Raw genomic sequence first — 17,855 nt, forward strand, 5'->3', positions numbered from 1 at the left:
CATTATAATAAACTTGTTTCGGCGACTATAGTGTCCCTTTAATGTGCATTCCCTGATATCAAAACATGGTATCAGGGAAACAAAGAACAGAAATTTTACCTACTGTAGATGATTTTAACCTAGTATTAGTGGCTGTGGGTTTGGGGACCTGAAAAGTAACATAAAAGATTTAAAAGGATCACTGTAGTCAACATGTCCCCTAGCCTTCTTTCTTGCTTTTAAATAAACTTACCCCTAATAAAAAATAAATCCGAGCCCTTTTTATTATCAAAACTTACCTCCGTTCCAGCGCCAAGCTCCTCACCAGGCCACGCCCACGTTTTCGTCAAAATGACGAAATCGAAGGGCCCAATAGGATGCTTCTCCTTGAGAAGCGTCATTGCGCGGCTTCGTGTTGCACCAATTAAGTTCTTCATAGAGCGCCATTGAATGCGCAGTATGCACGTTCGCGAGCTGACTGACAGCTCAGCTCGCTGTCTATGCCCACCCCCCTCCTAAGGCAACCCTCCAGCCCAAAGTATGCAAACACTATATATAGAGAAATCTCTATAGTGTTTGGATACAAACACACACTGTAAATAAATATTGTAAAACACACACACACACACACACTATATCTATCCATCTATTGCTCTCTCACTCCCAGTCACTCACCCTCACGCAGTCACCCACCCACCATCACTCACAGTCACTCACCCACTCACACTCAGTCACAAAATAAGTTTACTTACAGTTTGAATCCTCCCCTCCTGCTCGTTCTCCGGTCTTCAGCCTGTCATCTCGAGCCAACGCTGTGTGCAGGAGATCTTATCTCCCACACTGTCGGCTCTTCATTGCTGACAGGCTCCGGGGTTTCTACAGGACATAGGAGGTGCGTTCACAGTGCCTCCTTTCTCCTGTATGCTGATAGCACGTTTGAGGTCTTCACCCAAGCATGAAGACGTCAAACGTGGATGAATGCAAATTATGCATTCATCAACTCGGAAGACCCTCTGGTGGCAAGCTGAGTGACTGCAACAGGAGGTGTTCCTAGCTTCCAAAGTAAACACTATTTTCTCAGAAAATACAGTGGTTACATGAGAAAGGCTTAACAACCTCATTAAGCTGAAGTTGTTCAGGTGACTATGGTGTCCCTTTAAACCCCTCCCGGCACATAACCTGCACAATCTCCAAACTAACTCACAAAATACACAATGCTGCACGGTATCGTGGTTTAATAAACAGGAGAGAAATAATAGTGCCACCAATAAAAGAAGTAAAATGTCTTTCTGTGTAGCTGCACTCTGACAAGGTCAGGTTACCACCGTCTGTAAGACATTTTCCATTTGAAGAGCTTGCAAAACCAAGGAGCTCAGCGGAGGCTGTCTCAGTGAAAGATGTTGATGTAGCTTGGAGGTTTCCCAGATGTAGGTTGTATCCCCCTTGCAGCCTTTCTGATCTCCTTGAAGATGGCAAACATGTGTCCAGATTCCCTAAAAGTCGATGTGGTAAAACTATAATGGTTGGAAACACTGGAAGAGCCTGTAATTCACAAATCCGATTGGCTGACGTGTTTGCAATTAATGTGGTTTTGAGTGAAACATTTTTATATCCATTTCTTCCAACAGTTTGAATAGGGATTGCATTAGAAAAACATTTAAGTCCCAGGACAAAGCAACACTAATATATTAAAAAGGACCACTAGGGGAACCAATGAAATTGTTTTGGTGATAGGAGGTACCCAATGCAGTCTTACCTAAAGTGGTTAAACGGTTTGTTAATGGCCCTGTATATCAGCTCAATGGCCGGGGACCAGGGGCCATCTACCCCTTTCCAGCATGTGATCGGATAGGGGAGGAGACACTTATCATTGAAGTCTCCTGGGCCTTTTTTCCTAACCGGTAAGCAGGCTGTTGCCTACAGAAACATTTCATAGTATTTACAATAATTATCTTTGTTGGTCCTTCATGCTATAAGAAGAAGTAGTTACACATCTACCACCACAAATATTTTCATTCCCACCATCTAAGACAGAAACTCTACTGTTCATACAAAGATAATTGTGTTTGAGATTAGGAAATCAGCTCAGTATTAAACATTTACATTGATGAATCATGTTCCTTACTTTTTTCAGCTAAACTGTTTGAATTTAAGACTCTCTCATTCGGCAAATCATGAAACTTCACTGGAACGTAGAGAGGTTCACTCTGTAAGAACAGAAAACCAAGTCACTATATCAGCCCCAGTGACAAGACAAGAGAGGACACCTAGCCCTCCAGAGAGGTGGCTGAGAAAAGAGAGGACACCTAGCGCTCCAGAGAGGGGGCTGAGAAAAGAGAGGACACCTAGCGCTCCAGAGAGAGGGCTGAGAAAAGAGAGGACACCTAGCCCTCCAGAGAGGGGGCTGAGAAGCGCTCCAGAGAGCAGCTGAGAAAAGAGGACACCTAGCGCTCCAGAGAGAGGGCTGAGAAAAGAGAGGACACCTAGCCCTCCAGAGAGGGGGCTGACAAAAGAGAGGACACCTAGCGCTCCAGAGAGGGGGCTGACAAAAGAGAGGACACCTAGCGCTCCAGAGAGAGGGCTGAGAAAAGAGAGGACACCTAGCACTCCAGAGAGCAGCTGAGAAAAGAGAGGACACCTAGCGCTCCAGAGAGCAGCTGAGAAAAGAGAGGACACCTAGCGCTCCAGAGAGGGGGCTGAGAAAAGAGAGGACACCTAGCGCTCCAGAGAGGGGGCTGAGAAAAAAGAGGACACCTAGCGCTCCAGAGAGGGGGCTGAGAAAAGAGAGGACACCTAGCGCTCCAGAGAGGGGGCTGAGAAAAGAGAGGACACCTAGCGCTCCAGAGAGGGGGCTGAGAAAAGAGAGAACACCTAGCGCTCCAGAGAGGGGGCTGAGAAAAGAGAGGACACCTAGCGCTCCAGAGAGGGGGCTGAGAAAAGAGGACACCTAGCACTCCAGAGAAAGGACTGAGAAAAGAGAGGACACCTAGCGCTCCAGAGAGCGGCTGAGAAAAGAGAGGACACCTAGCTCTCCAGTAAAATAGATGTGAGACAATAAATCGAGTGGATGAAGAATCATGGAATTAGTGAAAGCACACACACAAACAAAAAAAAACCTGATAGCTGCTAGGCTACAAGTGCCTGTGTGCGTAAACTGGGGGGAGACAGACAGCGCGCGCGCAAACTGGGAAGACTGTGTATGGATGTGTGTGTGTGTGTGTGTGTGTGTGTGTTTGGGGGCCATAGAGAATTTAAATATTAAAAAACACATTTACAAAATGCTGGGCTTTGTGGGCTCTGCACTGAAAAACTCATTAACATCTGAGAACGGAAACCTTGTTCATGCAATTTTAATGCATTCAAAGAGTTACTCCAAGCACCATGACCACTGCATGGTGTCCAGAATCAATATGTGCAGCGTTTCATACATAGATTAACCCCTTAACTGCCAGAGGTGTAACCTTGTGGTGTTATCAGCCAGCCAGCTGATGCTCTCAGCCAATAAATAACAACGGCTGCAGCTTCCCATTTCTGTGGCTCTGAACACCACTGGATCACCAGGGAGCCACGTATGAGGGCAAACCGCTGATAAATGATTTGCCCTATTCCTGGGAATGGAGCCATTAAAACGGGCTCTTTTGTTATGATGATTGGAGTAACCCTTTAGTGGCAGTGTTTCCTTCACTAATAAGACCTCTGAGTGCTCTCTGTCCGGTTTCTCTATACACACACACACTCACTGTTCATTGAAAATTCAGGTCTCTTAACACAATTTGCAACATGCATTCCGGATCTCACAGAAAGTAAAGCACATTGTAGAAAAATGTATATCCTGCACTTAAAGTTAAAGAAGTTTATTCAGTAAACACTGAATTCTGGTAAATACAAAACTAAATTGCAAAACTTGAAATGGTTATTCTTGCAAATCCCCAATTCCATCTTTAGTGCCTGTATCTAGGACTAGGAGAAGGTTGTCCCATCCTTACCAGCGCATGGCTCTTTGGATGGTCAGCAGAACATGAACTGAAATACTGCTCCGCATCTGAAAACTGAACAAAAATATTAGACATGAGACACAGAGGATCTGCTTCCACAACAGAACCGAAGAAACCGAGAACATTCATCCCATGGAGCAACTGCTGGGGTGGAGAGTGGGAGGATCAGGTGGAACCCAGAGTGCGGAGGTTGCCATAGGTAACGGGTTTATTGTGCCTATAGTGCTTTCCTGCCTTGGTATATTGCAGGATAAATTTCGGGGTGGCCGAGCACTGCTGCTTTATTTATAGCTCATGGTTATGCTTTACGGTGACAGAGCCACACATGCAAATCGTACATACTAATTACTATAGCATACATAAGCAATAATCAGAAGGTCTAGGGCAGGGATAGGTAACCTTCGGCACTCCAGATGTTTTGAACTACATCTCCCATAATGCTCTTACAGCCATAATGGTGGCAACGCATCATGGGAGCTGTAGTCCACAACATCTACGGTGCCAAAGGTTGCCTATCCCTGGACTAGGGTAACACATGAATTGATGTTTTAGATACTAAGAAACAAACATAATGCATTTTATACCTTGGAACATTAGCGAGATGTGGCAGGTGTGGGCAACGTATGAAGGACATGTGCTCCCCCCGCTCATGATGGCGTTCATTAAGGGGCCATGCCGTTAGATGTTGGGAAGTGGCTAGGCCTGGGACTCTGGTAACCAAAAGTGGCAGGTCTGAATTTGGGCCTTATCGAAGAGACTTTGTGCGCTAGGTAGTTGAAAGAAAATGTTACGCCTCTTTCGGTAAAGGAGTGGACATTAGTTTAGTGGAATGGTCGTGAGGCGGGGGGAAGAGTCATTGGTGAGCTATACCCATCGGTTTGCACCTTAGGTCAGGTTTGGTGCCTGATCCACGCTTGCTAAGGAAATTAGAAACTTAAGGACTTGAACAAACAAACAATAAAATGAAACAGAACAGTTTGGGGTTGCAACATTATAAAGGTCTTGGGACCCTTTGAGGGTTCAATTAGTGACTGCAGCGTATGCTTCCGCTGAGGGTTGACGTGGGGTGAACGGAGTCATTCTGGTTTGGTCCCAGGCATGTGAGGGCTTGGAAGCAGCATTGGACTCAGTCTGGGTCAGATAGTCCTGTGGGAGATCTAAGTCCTGAAGGAGCGTTGTTGCGCTCTGTAGATCCTGAAGAGGGTAGTCAGTGTCCCCGTGTAGTACGAGGAGTGGGCGTGACATGCGCCAGCGGTAACGAATGTTGCATAGTTGTAAAAGAGAGGTTTGAGTGACTGCCGTCAGGCCAGTGTGCTGTTAGATAAAACCCTAGTGACATATTCTCAAATTGGTAGAGGGGTTTCCCTCTTCGTGCAGTCAGGACGGCTGACTTGCCTGTACCGCTCTGGAAGTGGACTATCAGCTCCCTAGGGACACTGGCTCCCTAGGGACCAGCTTTGGCTGGTTTGGGGACACGAAAAAGTCCAACCAGGTCTACTGCTTTATTCTAACAGGTTTGAGAACACGAGTCTGCTCAGTGACGAAGCTCTGTATGTACAAAGAGACTATATGACTGTGCATAGTGCCGCTGAACCACCACCACCAGCATTAGTCTTAAATTAGAGGGGCAACGGTTTAAAAATAATATCAGGAAGTATTACTTTACTGAGAGGGTAGTGGATGCTGAAGTGGTAGAGGTTAACACAGGGCTTGACAAATTTGCTTAGAATCTAGGAGCCAGCAAAAAAAGTAAGGAGCCAGGTTTTTCAATGTCAAAAATACAATTCTTAAAAGGGACATTATAGTCACCAGAACCACTAGAGCTCGTGTCTATAACCAGACCCTCCACACTTTTCAATGTAAACCCTGCCTTTTCAGAGTAAAGTAATGCTTCTAGTGAAAGTCACGCAGACTGCCTCTAGAGTGCATCCTGGGTCAGTGCTGCACAGTATGCAGCACCTACGTTTAGTGTCTCCATGCTGTGCATGGAGGCACTGAATGTTCCCCATAGAGATACATTAATCCAATTCATCTCTATGAGGAGATGCGGATTGGCGCATCGTGGAGTTTTGCCACACATGCGCAGTAGCCTCCCAGTGCTTTCCTATAGGAAAGCATTGGATTGGCTGAGATCATCAAGATTGTCATGGAGGCAGGGCCAGCTGCGGCGAGACCAGCACAGCGAGGGGGGAAAAAGGTGAATACAAACCCCATTTCGATGTGATTGGAGGTGGACCGGACACACACTCGCTCACTCCTGACACACACACACACACACACACACACTAAATCGGTTCGGCTTTCCCTGGGGTCCAGTGGGGCTTCAGTCATCTCCCTGCTCTGCTCCATAGAGCGATATTAAGTGATGCCGGGGCAGGAATTACGTCATATTCCAGCTCCCGGCATCACTGGAGGGCGTGCAAGGGATTAGAGCAGGGAGGGAAGTTGCAGATCCCTCCCGCATCTGCCCGTCTGCCTCAAACGTCCATAAGCCTCCTGCCTGTGCACACACCCCACGCTGTCCATCAGGGGGTACAGCTGGGGTCAGTTTACTTACCTAAACTGACCCCATGGATGCTGCTATCTTCAGTCTGGAGCTAGAGACTTTACCTGCCTGGAACTGCTCGAGTACAACACTGATGTTTATGGAGGATCTTGTGAGACCACGGGAGTCCCCGTAGACCAAGTCTCCCAATTCAAATTAAGTTGTTATGGTGCCTGGAGGTCACAGCGATTTCCAAATAACATCAACGTTGTTCCGATGGGACCTGTTGGCTCGTCCCATTTTTTCCACCACAGTCCCCAGCGTCAATGCAGAAGCCTTGGACTGGGTGCAAATGACAGGCAGAGAGCAACAGCTGACGCGATCACTTGCTTTCCATTAAAAAAAACAAAAAAACAACAATAAAAACACTAGAAAGGTAGATTGCAATGAAGTTCCATTAAATCTCCCATTGAAGCATTCAGGGACATAAAGAAGACAGTTTGGGTTCCATAAACTACACTCAGGTTTATTGATCAAACAGTGAATTTCAGATTGTGACAAAACCTGACACAGGGAACATTTCCAAATCAGCCATTTCTGGTACTTTCTGCAATTCGTGTAACTTACAATTCACTGTTCACTACATAGACCTATCCAAGAATAGATGGCATTATTCACGAACCTTTATTTTCCCCCAAAATAAATTGACTAAAATATGAGTTGCCAGTAATTCATTAGGGAATTCCTAGTTGTGCCAATTTTGGCCTGAGTTTAGAATGTTTTATTTTCCAAATAGGCTGTAGCAATAAGTAATGACCCCATAAACAGAACAACAAATTAAATAAAAGAAACTGTCGTGGTGATGGTAATTATTAGTTTTCAGACCATTTTAATACACAGCATTTATAATCCAGAAAAGGACGAATTTTGCAATTAGTGGAAAATACTTGCCAAATGCCAAGCCTCATTGTACCTCTCAAGCCATTTTATCTATGCTTCCAGGGACTCTGTATATTTTCTCTCTCTGAATCTGTACGAGCAGGTTAGACCCAACGATATCACCATTATATGAGAAAATGTCAAATGAAACTCACAAACAGTGCGTGCTTCCTGTGCATGCGCTTGGCACACTGCTGTCTCCATGGCCGCCACACGATAAACCCCAACAGGTACAGAACAAACATGGAGGTTTTTGCAAAGGTGCTAAAGAATGGTTTGTTGTATTTCTGAAATATGTACTGAAAAAGAAACCGAAAATAAAAAGCTACAAACATCAATAAATATTCAAACATTGCAGAGTATATTGTCCAAGTATTAAAGGGACACTCTAAACTACAAATCAGCTTCCATGCAGTCTCACTGCTCAATTCTCTGTCATTTAGGTGTTAAATCACTTTGTTTATACAGCCCTAGTCACACCTCCTCTGGCTGAGACTCACAATCTCAATACACACTTCCTGTAAAGAGAAATCGGTTTAAAAAAAAAAAAAAATGAATTGTAGAGTGTTTAATTTAGAATGTTTTATTTCCTGCTTTATTAATCGCTAGAGCGTGCAGCAGCCTCCAGTGTGTGGTTAATGGTATGCTGTTTATGTCTTTTTGTTGATGATACTAAGATATGTAACAGGGTTGCTGTTCCAGGAGAGATAAGCCAAATGGAAAATGATTTAGGTAAACTAGAAAAATGGTCAGAGTTGTGGCAACTGACATTTAATGTGGATAAGTGCAAGATAATGCATCTTGGACGTAAAAACCCAAGGGCAGAGTACAGAATATTTGATAGAGTCCTAACCTCAACATCTGAGAAAAGGGATTTAGGGGTGATTATTTCTGAGGACTTAAAGGTAGGCAGACAATGTAATAGAGCAGCAGGAAATTCAAATAAGAAAAACAAAAATGAAATTCAAAATAAATCTCTAAAGTTCTCTCTCTGTGAGAACACGTAATTATTAAAACGTAACTTTTATTATTTCAGTAAAATAGGTTTAATGTGTACACTTCAAAACAGATAAAAACCAAATAAATGTTGTATATAAATAAAGTAAATATATAAAAGGAAGTTTCCACTTAAGAGGGCAGCACAATGCGTTGGACCACAAATAGTACCAAATGTGGTTATAGTACCAAGTGTGGTTATAGTACAAAGTGTGGTTAAAGTACCCAGTGTGGTTATAGTACCAAGTGTGGTTATAGCACCAAGTGTGGTTATAGCACCCAGTGTGGTTATAGTACCAAGTGTGGTTATAGTACCCAGTGTGGTTATAGTACCCAGTGTGGTTATAGTACCCAGTGTGGTTATAGTACCCAGTGTGGTTATAGTACCAAGTGTGGTTATAGTACCCAGTGTGGTTATAGTACCCAGTGTGGTTATAGTACCCAGTGTGGTTATAGTACCCAGTGTGGTTATAGTACCAAGTGTGGTTATAGTACCCAGTGTGGTTATAGTACCCAGTGTGGTTATAGTACCCAGTGTGGTTATAGTACCCAGTGTGGTTATAGTACCCAGTGTGGTTATAGTACCCAGTGTGGTTATAGTACCCAGTGTGGTTATAGTACCCAGTGTGGTTATAGTACCCAGTGTGGTTATAGTACCAAGTGTGGTTATAGTACCAAGTGTGGTTATAGTACCAAGTGTGGTTATAGTACCAAGTGTGGTTATAGTACCAAGTGTGGTTATAGTACCAAGTGTGGTTATAGTACCCAGTGTGGTTATAGTACCAAGTGTGGTTATAGTACCAAGTGTGGTTATAGTACCAAGTGTGGTTATAGCACCAAGTGTGGTTATAGCACCAAGTGTGGTTATAGTACCAAGTGTGGTTATAGTACCCAGTGTGGTTATAGTACCCAGTGTGGTTATAGTACCCAGTGTGGTTATAGTACCCAGTGTGGTTATAGTACCCAGTGTGGTTATAGTACCCAGTGTGGTTATAGTACCCAGTGTGGTTATAGTACCCAGTGTGGTTATAGTACCCAGTGTGGTTATAGTACCCAGTGTGGTTATAGTACCCAGTGTGGTTATAGTACCAAGTGTGGTTATAGTACCCAGTGTGGTTATAGTACCCAGTGTGGTTATAGTACCCAGTGTGGTTATAGTACCCAGTGTGGTTATAGTACCCAGTGTGGTTATAGTACCCAGTGTGGTTATAGTACCCAGTGTGGTTATAGTACCCAGTGTGGTTATAGCACCAAGTGTGGTTATAGTACCCAGTGTGGTTATAGCACCAAGTGTGGTTATAGCACCAAGTGTGGTTATAGCACCCAGTGTGGTTATAGTACCAAGTGTGGTTATAGTACCCAGTGTGGTTATAGTACCCAGTGTGGTTATAGTACCCAGTGTGGTTATAGTACCCAGTGTGGTTATAGTACCAAGTGTGGTTATAGTACCCAGTGTGGTTATAGTACCCAGTGTGGTTATAGTACCCAGTGTGGTTATAGTACCCAGTGTGGTTATAGTACCAAGTGTGGTTATAGTACCCAGTGTGGTTATAGTACCCAGTGTGGTTATAGTACCCAGTGTGGTTATAGTACCCAGTGTGGTTATAGTACCCAGTGTGGTTATAGTACCCAGTGTGGTTATAGTACCCAGTGTGGTTATAGTACCCAGTGTGGTTATAGTACCCAGTGTGGTTATAGTACCAAGTGTGGTTATAGTACCAAGTGTGGTTATAGTACCAAGTGTGGTTATAGTACCAAGTGTGGTTATAGTACCAAGTGTGGTTATAGTACCAAGTGTGGTTATAGTACCCAGTGTGGTTATAGTACCAAGTGTGGTTATAGTACCAAGTGTGGTTATAGTACCAAGTGTGGTTATAGTACCAAGTGTGGTTATAGCACCAAGTGTGGTTATAGTACCAAGTGTGGTTATAGTACCCAGTGTGGTTATAGTACCCAGTGTGGTTATAGTACCCAGTGTGGTTATAGTACCCAGTGTGGTTATAGTACCCAGTGTGGTTATAGTACCCAGTGTGGTTATAGTACCCAGTGTGGTTATAGTACCCAGTGTGGTTATAGTACCCAGTGTGGTTATAGTACCCAGTGTGGTTATAGTACCCAGTGTGGTTATAGTACCCAGTGTGGTTATAGTACCAAGTGTGGTTATAGTACCCAGTGTGGTTATAGTACCCAGTGTGGTTATAGTACCCAGTGTGGTTATAGTACCCAGTGTGGTTATAGTACCCAGTGTGGTTATAGTACCCAGTGTGGTTATAGTACCCAGTGTGGTTATAGTACCCAGTGTGGTTATAGCACCAAGTGTGGTTATAGTACCCAGTGTGGTTATAGTACCAAGTGTGGTTATAGCACCAAGTGTGGTTATAGTACCAAGTGTGGTTATAGTACCCAGTGTGGTTATAGTACCCAGTGTGGTTATAGTACCCAGTGTGGTTATAGTACCCAGTGTGGTTATAGTACCCAGTGTGGTTATAGTACCAAGTGTGGTTATAGCACCAAGTGTGGTTATAGTACCAAGTGTGGTTATAGTACCCAGTGTGGTTATAGTACCCAGTGTGGTTATAGTACCCAGTGTGGTTATAGTACCCAGTGTGGTTATAGTACCCAGTGTGGTTATAGTACCAAGTGTGGTTATAGTACCCAGTGTGGTTATAGTACCCAGTGTGGTTATAGTACCCAGTGTGGTTATAGTACCCAGTGTGGTTATAGTACCCAGTGTGGTTATAGTACCAAGTGTGGTTATAGTACCAAGTGTGGTTATAGTACCAAGTGTGGTTATAGTACCAAGTGTGGTTATAGTACCAAGTGTGGTTATAGTACCCAGTGTGGTTATAGTACCAAGTGTGGTTATAGTACCAAGTGTGGTTATAGTACCAAGTGTGGTTATAGTACCAAGTGTGGTTATAGCACCAAGTGTGGTTATAGTACCAAGTGTGGTTATAGTACCCAGTGTGGTTATAGTACCCAGTGTGGTTATAGTACCCAGTGTGGTTATAGTACCCAGTGTGGTTATAGTACCCAGTGTGGTTATAGTACCCAGTGTGGTTATAGTACCCAGTGTGGTTATAGTACCCAGTGTGGTTATAGTACCCAGTGTGGTTATAGTACCCAGTGTGGTTATAGTACCCAGTGTGGTTATAGTACCCAGTGTGGTTATAGTACCCAGTGTGGTTATAGTACCAAGTGTGGTTATAGTACCCAGTGTGGTTATAGTACCCAGTGTGGTTATAGTACCCAGTGTGGTTATAGTACCCAGTGTGGTTATAGTACCCAGTGTGGTTATAGTACCCAGTGTGGTTATAGTACCCAGTGTGGTTATAGTACCCAGTGTGGTTATAGTACCCAGTGTGGTTATAGCACCAAGTGTGGTTATAGTACCAAGTGTGGTTATAGTACCCAGTGTGGTTATAGTACCCAGTGTGGTTATAGTACCCAGTGTGGTTATAGTACCAAGTGTGGTTATAGTACCCAGTGTGGTTATAGTACCCAGTGTGGTTATAGTACCAAGTGTGGTTATAGTACCAAGTGTGGTTATAGTACCCAGTGTGGTTATAGTACCCAGTGTGGTTATAGTACCCAGTGTGGTTATAGTACCAAGTGTGGTTATAGCACCAAGTGTGGTTATAGTACCAAGTGTGGTTATAGTACCCAGTGTGGTTATAGTACCCAGTGTGGTTATAGTACCCAGTGTGGTTATAGTACCCAGTGTGGTTATAGTACCCAGTGTGGTTATAGTACCAAGTGTGGTTATAGCACCAAGTGTGGTTATAGTACCAAGTGTGGTTATAGTACCCAGTGTGGTTATAGTACCCAGTGTGGTTATAGTACCCAGTGTGGTTATAGTACCCAGTGTGGTTATAGTACCCAGTGTGGTTATAGTACCCAGTGTGGTTATAGTACCCAGTGTGGTTATAGTACCCAGTGTGGTTATAGTACCTAGTGTGGTTATAGTACCAAGTGTGGTTATAGTACCAAGTGTGGTTATAGTACCAAGTGAGGAAGTAATAGGAATGCATTAATGTATTGAACACTCAATATGTATATTTCTAAAAAAAACTGCTTAATAGTAACGAGGCAATAGAGTGTTAAGGGAAGGGAGAGAATATAGGTAGTCCTGATCTGGATATATAGTCCAACCTGAAGTGCCTTTGAGGGCACCCCCCCTTACCCAAAATCTATTCTCTCACTAATATCCCACCATGCCCAATACGCCAAATTGATAAAAAAAAAAAAAAAAACAGAGACTACATCCCCAACAAAAGGTTATTTGCGAAATAGCCAAGCTATATCAGCTGAATATTGCCACATATATACTGCGGTAATGTCTAATATCAAATATTTAAAGGAACACTATAGTCACCTAAATGACTTTAGCTAAATAAAGCAGTTTTAGTGTATAGATCAGGGGTAGGCAACCTACGGCACTAGTGCCATGCACGGCACTCGAGGTGTCTTTGCACGGCACTCAAGGCTGCTAGAGCCAAACAGGCTCTGTCCTATCAGGAGTCCCAGTAAAACTTCAGATATCTGCTAATACGAAAAGGTGGTGAAGGACAATCCTCAATTTATGAATTGCAGCACGTAGAGGGGATCTCAGATCACTTCCTCCCGGCACTTGTGAATAGGAATCCACACTGTAGTAGAGCAGCTCCCAGTTGCTGTTGCAGCTCCTGTCCTTGACCTGTACCTGGCTGCCCTAGTCCCCACTGGAAGCCACCCACACTGCTAGAAAGAAGAGTAGGCAGATTGGAGGGGGGCTTATGTCTTTGTGTGTCAGTATATCTGTGTGTGTCAGTATGTGTGTCAGTATATCGGTGTCAGTATATATGTGTGTGTGTCAGTATGTTTGTAAGTCAGCATGTCTGTGTGTGTGTGTCAGCATGTCTGTGTGTGTGTGTCAGTATGTCTGTGTGTGTGTGTCAGTATGTCTGTGTGTGTGTGTCAGTATGTCTGTGTGTGTGTGTCAGTATGTCTGTGTGTGTGTGTCAGTATGTCTGTGTGTGTGTGTCAGTATGTCTGTGTGTGTGTGTCAGTATGTCTGTGTGTGTGTGTGTGTGTGTGCTCATTTCAGTGTGTATATATCTGTGTGTGTATATGTGCATACATCTCAGCATTCAGACACTAACACTACACACAAATACACCCCTGCATTCAAATTTCAACACTACGTACAAACACATGTCTGTGTTACACACCAAAATGATATGTAAATACACCCCTGCATTCAAAAACCAACACTACACGAATACATGCTTGCAATCACGCCAACACCACATACAAACATATTCCATACAAAAACCTGTTTACATTCAAACACACAAAAACTGCTTAGTGCTAAATACAGACCTGCAAACATGGGTAAATGGTAGAGCCCCAGCTGTCAATGCATTCTTGAGTTGCACGACAGATGGGGATCTACCTTTTAATCACCCGTGCAACAGGGAGACCCCAAAAAATTCTTGCACCTCTCTACTTTAGGTCCGCCACTGCGCTGAGGTAGAGGACGTGATTGCATGCCTGGGGAGGGGGGACAGGGTCCAGGGGGCCCCAAGCAAATGCTTTGCCCAGGGTCCAGTCACTATTAAAGAAGGCCCTGCAAATACGCACAAATACAACGATACAAAGCAATTACAGTAAAAATAACAAGCAGAATACAGCAGCATACACACCTCGATTTAAAAAAAAAAAAAAAATAGGACCGGCATGCTACGGGACATCACAATCCTATATCGGCACAGTGTTGCTAAAAGGTTGCCTACCCCTGGTATAGATCATTCCCCTGCAATTTCACTGCTCAATTCACTGTCATTTAGGAGTTAAATCACTTTGTTTCTGTTTATGCAGCCCTAGCCACACCTCCCCTGGCTATGATTGACAGAGCCTGCATGGAAAAAAAACTGGTTTCACTTTCAAACAGATGTAATTTACCTTAAATAATTGTATCTCAATCTCTAAACTGAACTTTAATCACATACAGGAGGCTCTTGCAGGGTCTAGCAAGCTATTAACATAGCAGGGGATAAGAAAATCTTAATTAAACAGAACTTGCAATAAAGAAAGCCTAAATAGGTCTCTCTTTACAGGAAGTGTTTATGGAAGGCTGTGCAAGTCACATGCAGGGAGGTGTGACTAGGGTTCATAAACAAAGGGATTTAACTCCTAAATGGCAGAGGATTGAGCAGTGAGGCTGTAGGGGCATGTTCTATACACCAAAACTGCTTCATTAAGCTAAAGTTGTTCAGGTGACTATAGTGTCCCTTTAAGTAGTCTCTAAATGCCCACGCCTCTATTAAATCGGAGGAAAAGTAAATATTGGTGGAAAGTAAATCAATTATCGCTAGTGGTAGTGGAGATGTCTGTTTCTGAAATTAGGTATGCGGCAATAGCAAACAGACATCTTTTTATTATCGGTTTTGAGGTGTACACATTAAACCTATTTTACTGAATTAATAAAAAAGTTTTAATAATTACGTGTTCTCACAGAGAGAGAACTTTGGAGATTTATTTTGAATTAAATGTTTTTGTTTTTCATATTTGAATTAACTACTTAGGGGTTAACCCCCATATTTTTCATAAACCTCCTAGTATCTATCCTTACTCAGTTGTTACTACATTGGCTCCTCTTTTTCTTTTCTTATCTATTCAAAGAGCAGCAGGAAATGCTAGCAGAATGCTTGGTTGTATAGGGAGAGGTATTAGCAGTAGAAAGAGGGAAGTGCTCATGCCATTGTACAGAACACTGGTGAGACCTCACTTGGAGTATTGTACACAGTACTGGAGACCGTATCTTCAGAAGGATATTGATACCTTAGAGAGAGTTCAGAGAAGGGCTACTAAACTGGTTCATGGATTGCAGGATAAAACTTACCAGGAAAGGTTAAAGGATCTTAACATGTATAGCTTGGAGGAAAGACGAGACAGGGGGGATATGATAGAAACATTTAAATACATAAAGGGAATCAACACAGTAAAGGAGGAGACTATATTTAAAAGAAGAACAACTACCACAACAAGAGGACATAGCCTTAAATTAGAGGGACAAAGGTTTAAAAATAATATCAGGAAGTATTACTTTACTGAGAGGGTAGTGGATGCATGGAATAGCCTTCCTGCTGAAGTGGTAGAGGTTAACACAGTAAAGGAGTTTAAGCATGCGTGGGATAGACATAAGGCTATCTTAGATATAAGAGGGCAGACTAGATGGGCCGAATAGTTCTGATCTGCCGTCACAGTCTATGTTCATACTATAGGCATTCAGATCACTTCATCTCCTCTTAACCCTTCATACAAACTGCAATATTTATATTGCTAGGTTAAGACAACAACTTGTGGCTTTCTTCCATATAGACACTAGAGGCGATTCCTGGCTTCTCACAGTTTTACTCCATGCATGAGGACATCCTGCGTCTTCAAAATCCCCATAGGAAAGCACCGATTGAATGCTTTCCTACGGGCTAGTACTAATGTGCTCGTAGCACTATCAGCGCATGTGCTTTAAGTCCACAATCAGCATTATGTCTCTGCTGTTGTAAAACTACAACTTCCATGATTCCTTGTCATTCTAAAGGCATGCAAAGCATCATGGGAGCTGTAGTTAGGAATACACTTTTGGATTCCAAACAGTTTTTCTTTAAAGGCACTGCAACTTTAAGGCACAGAATGAAATTTGGAAGATACTCCACCGGATTTATTTCTTTTTTGCAACTACATTATTCATTAATCATAACAATGTTACCATTTTACTTATAGGTTGGCTATAGTGTAATATTCTGTACTTGCAGTTACATGTAGTTATATATACGCTAAAATGATTTGGTTGTCCCACATTCTGCAAAGCGCACTCTATTAATGACCAATACAGAGGCTCCATCACAGGTGGGAACCAATTGGTATGGACATCCTGTACATCTTACTACTTGGATCTGCGTGTCCACACACTTTCAGCTGATATGGGAGACCTGCGAGTCTCACTGCCGAAAATGATCACCAATACAATGTTGATAAAAACTCAATAAAAACATATTTACATAAAATTATTTGGTTGTCAAATATTTCAATTGTATAAAACAAATATCTGAGGGTCGACAGCAGACGGTAATTATAAAGTGATGGTAATGAGATTATTATTATTATCGCCATTTATATAGCGCCAACAGATTCCGTAGCGCTTTACAGTAATATGAGAGGTGGGATTTAACTATAAATAGGACAATTACAAAGAACTTACGGGAACGATAGGTTGAAGAGGACCCTGCTCAATCGAGCTTACATTCTATAGGAGGTGGGGTGTAAAACAATACTCACCGAAGTCAGTTCTGAGGACGCTACCCATATCACATCAACAAGGAGCAAGATGATAATTCCCAAAACCAGACGCCTCCTCTGTGAGCTTGAGCTTCCTGGGCCAATCATTCGATTCATAGTGAACAACCAGCCCACCTGCAATCTTAAACAAAACAAAATCAGAATTAGCCGGATCCAGCCACGTACGACCCCCAAAAAAATCTGAATTAGCCGGATCCAGCCACGTACGACCCAAAAACAAAATCAGAATTAGCCGGATCCAGCCACATACGACCCAAAAACAAAATCTGAATTAGCCGGATCCAGCCACGTACGACCCAAAAACAAAATCAGAATTAGCCGGATCCAGCCACATACGACCCAAAAACAAAATCAGAATTAGCCGGATCCAGCCACGTACGACCCAAAAAAACAAAATCAGAATTAGCCGGATCCAGCCACATACGACCCAAAAACAAAATCAGAATTAGCCGGATCCAGCCACGTACGACCAAAAAAACAAAATCAGAATTAGCCGGATCCAGCCACGTACGACCAAAAAAAAAAAAACTCAGAATTAGCCGGATCCTTCGTCCACAAGAAAATTCACAATATTTTGACAGAACAGGTGTACTTACAGGCTGCAATTTTTATTAATTATTCTTACCATTGAGAATAAATAGCATATTGTGAAAGGCATCAGTTGGTCTTCATTATTAACAGGGACATACTAGACAATTGCTTTTCTTCGCCGCAAAGATTTTATGATGGGTCTGTGAATCCAAAAACAATTATTGTTACACCAAGGGAGCTTCCCCAGTATTTCAACGCACCCATTATTATAGATAATGCAGTTGGGAAGGGAAACGATTGGTATGAGGCTTGGAGAGGGATGATAAAGGAGAGATCGCATTGTTATGGAAATAGGACATACAATTGGATGGTAATATTGGGCAGGGGACAGATTGCTACGGGGGGGAATATTATTTGGGTGGAGGGTAGGAAACAAGCCAATTGCTTTTTGCTGGGGGAAACATTGGGGGAAAGGGCAGATCGTGTGGGGTGCTTAAGATTAATAATGGGGAAAATGGATGGTCGAAGGGGATGTAATACGGACAAAAGGACAGATTTTGGGGGGACGCAGAGCAATATTGGGGAAAGGG

At 43.0% G+C, this 17,855-nt stretch overlaps 1 protein-coding gene across 8 annotated transcripts in view; it reads right to left on the bottom strand.

The window, feature by feature from the left end:
- The window catches only part of SLC35F5 (solute carrier family 35 member F5), an 86,744-nt gene that overhangs the window by 57,605 nt on the left and 11,284 nt on the right, over nucleotides 1-17,855 (bottom strand). For 7 of the 8 annotated variants that reach the window (XM_063429139.1, XM_063429138.1, XM_063429136.1 and 4 more), the window contains exons 1-5: nucleotides 17,360-17,534; nucleotides 16,714-16,855; nucleotides 7,554-7,697; nucleotides 3,966-4,028; nucleotides 2,105-2,186 (exon numbers count right to left, since the gene is read on the bottom strand). In XM_063429139.1, the coding sequence (XP_063285209.1) occupies nucleotides 2,105-2,186; nucleotides 3,966-4,028; nucleotides 7,554-7,697; nucleotides 16,714-16,830 (406 nt within the window). In that variant the 5' untranslated portion in view covers nucleotides 16,831-16,855; nucleotides 17,360-17,534. Of the gene's footprint in view, nucleotides 1-2,104; nucleotides 2,187-3,965; nucleotides 4,029-7,553; nucleotides 7,698-16,713; nucleotides 16,856-17,359; nucleotides 17,535-17,855 lie in introns of those variants that run through there. The other variant, XM_063429134.1, reaches the window with a different exon arrangement.

Source organism: Pelobates fuscus, chromosome 8 (assembly GCF_036172605.1).
Source record: "Pelobates fuscus isolate aPelFus1 chromosome 8, aPelFus1.pri, whole genome shotgun sequence".
Lineage (NCBI taxonomy): Eukaryota > Metazoa > Chordata > Amphibia > Anura > Pelobatidae > Pelobates > Pelobates fuscus.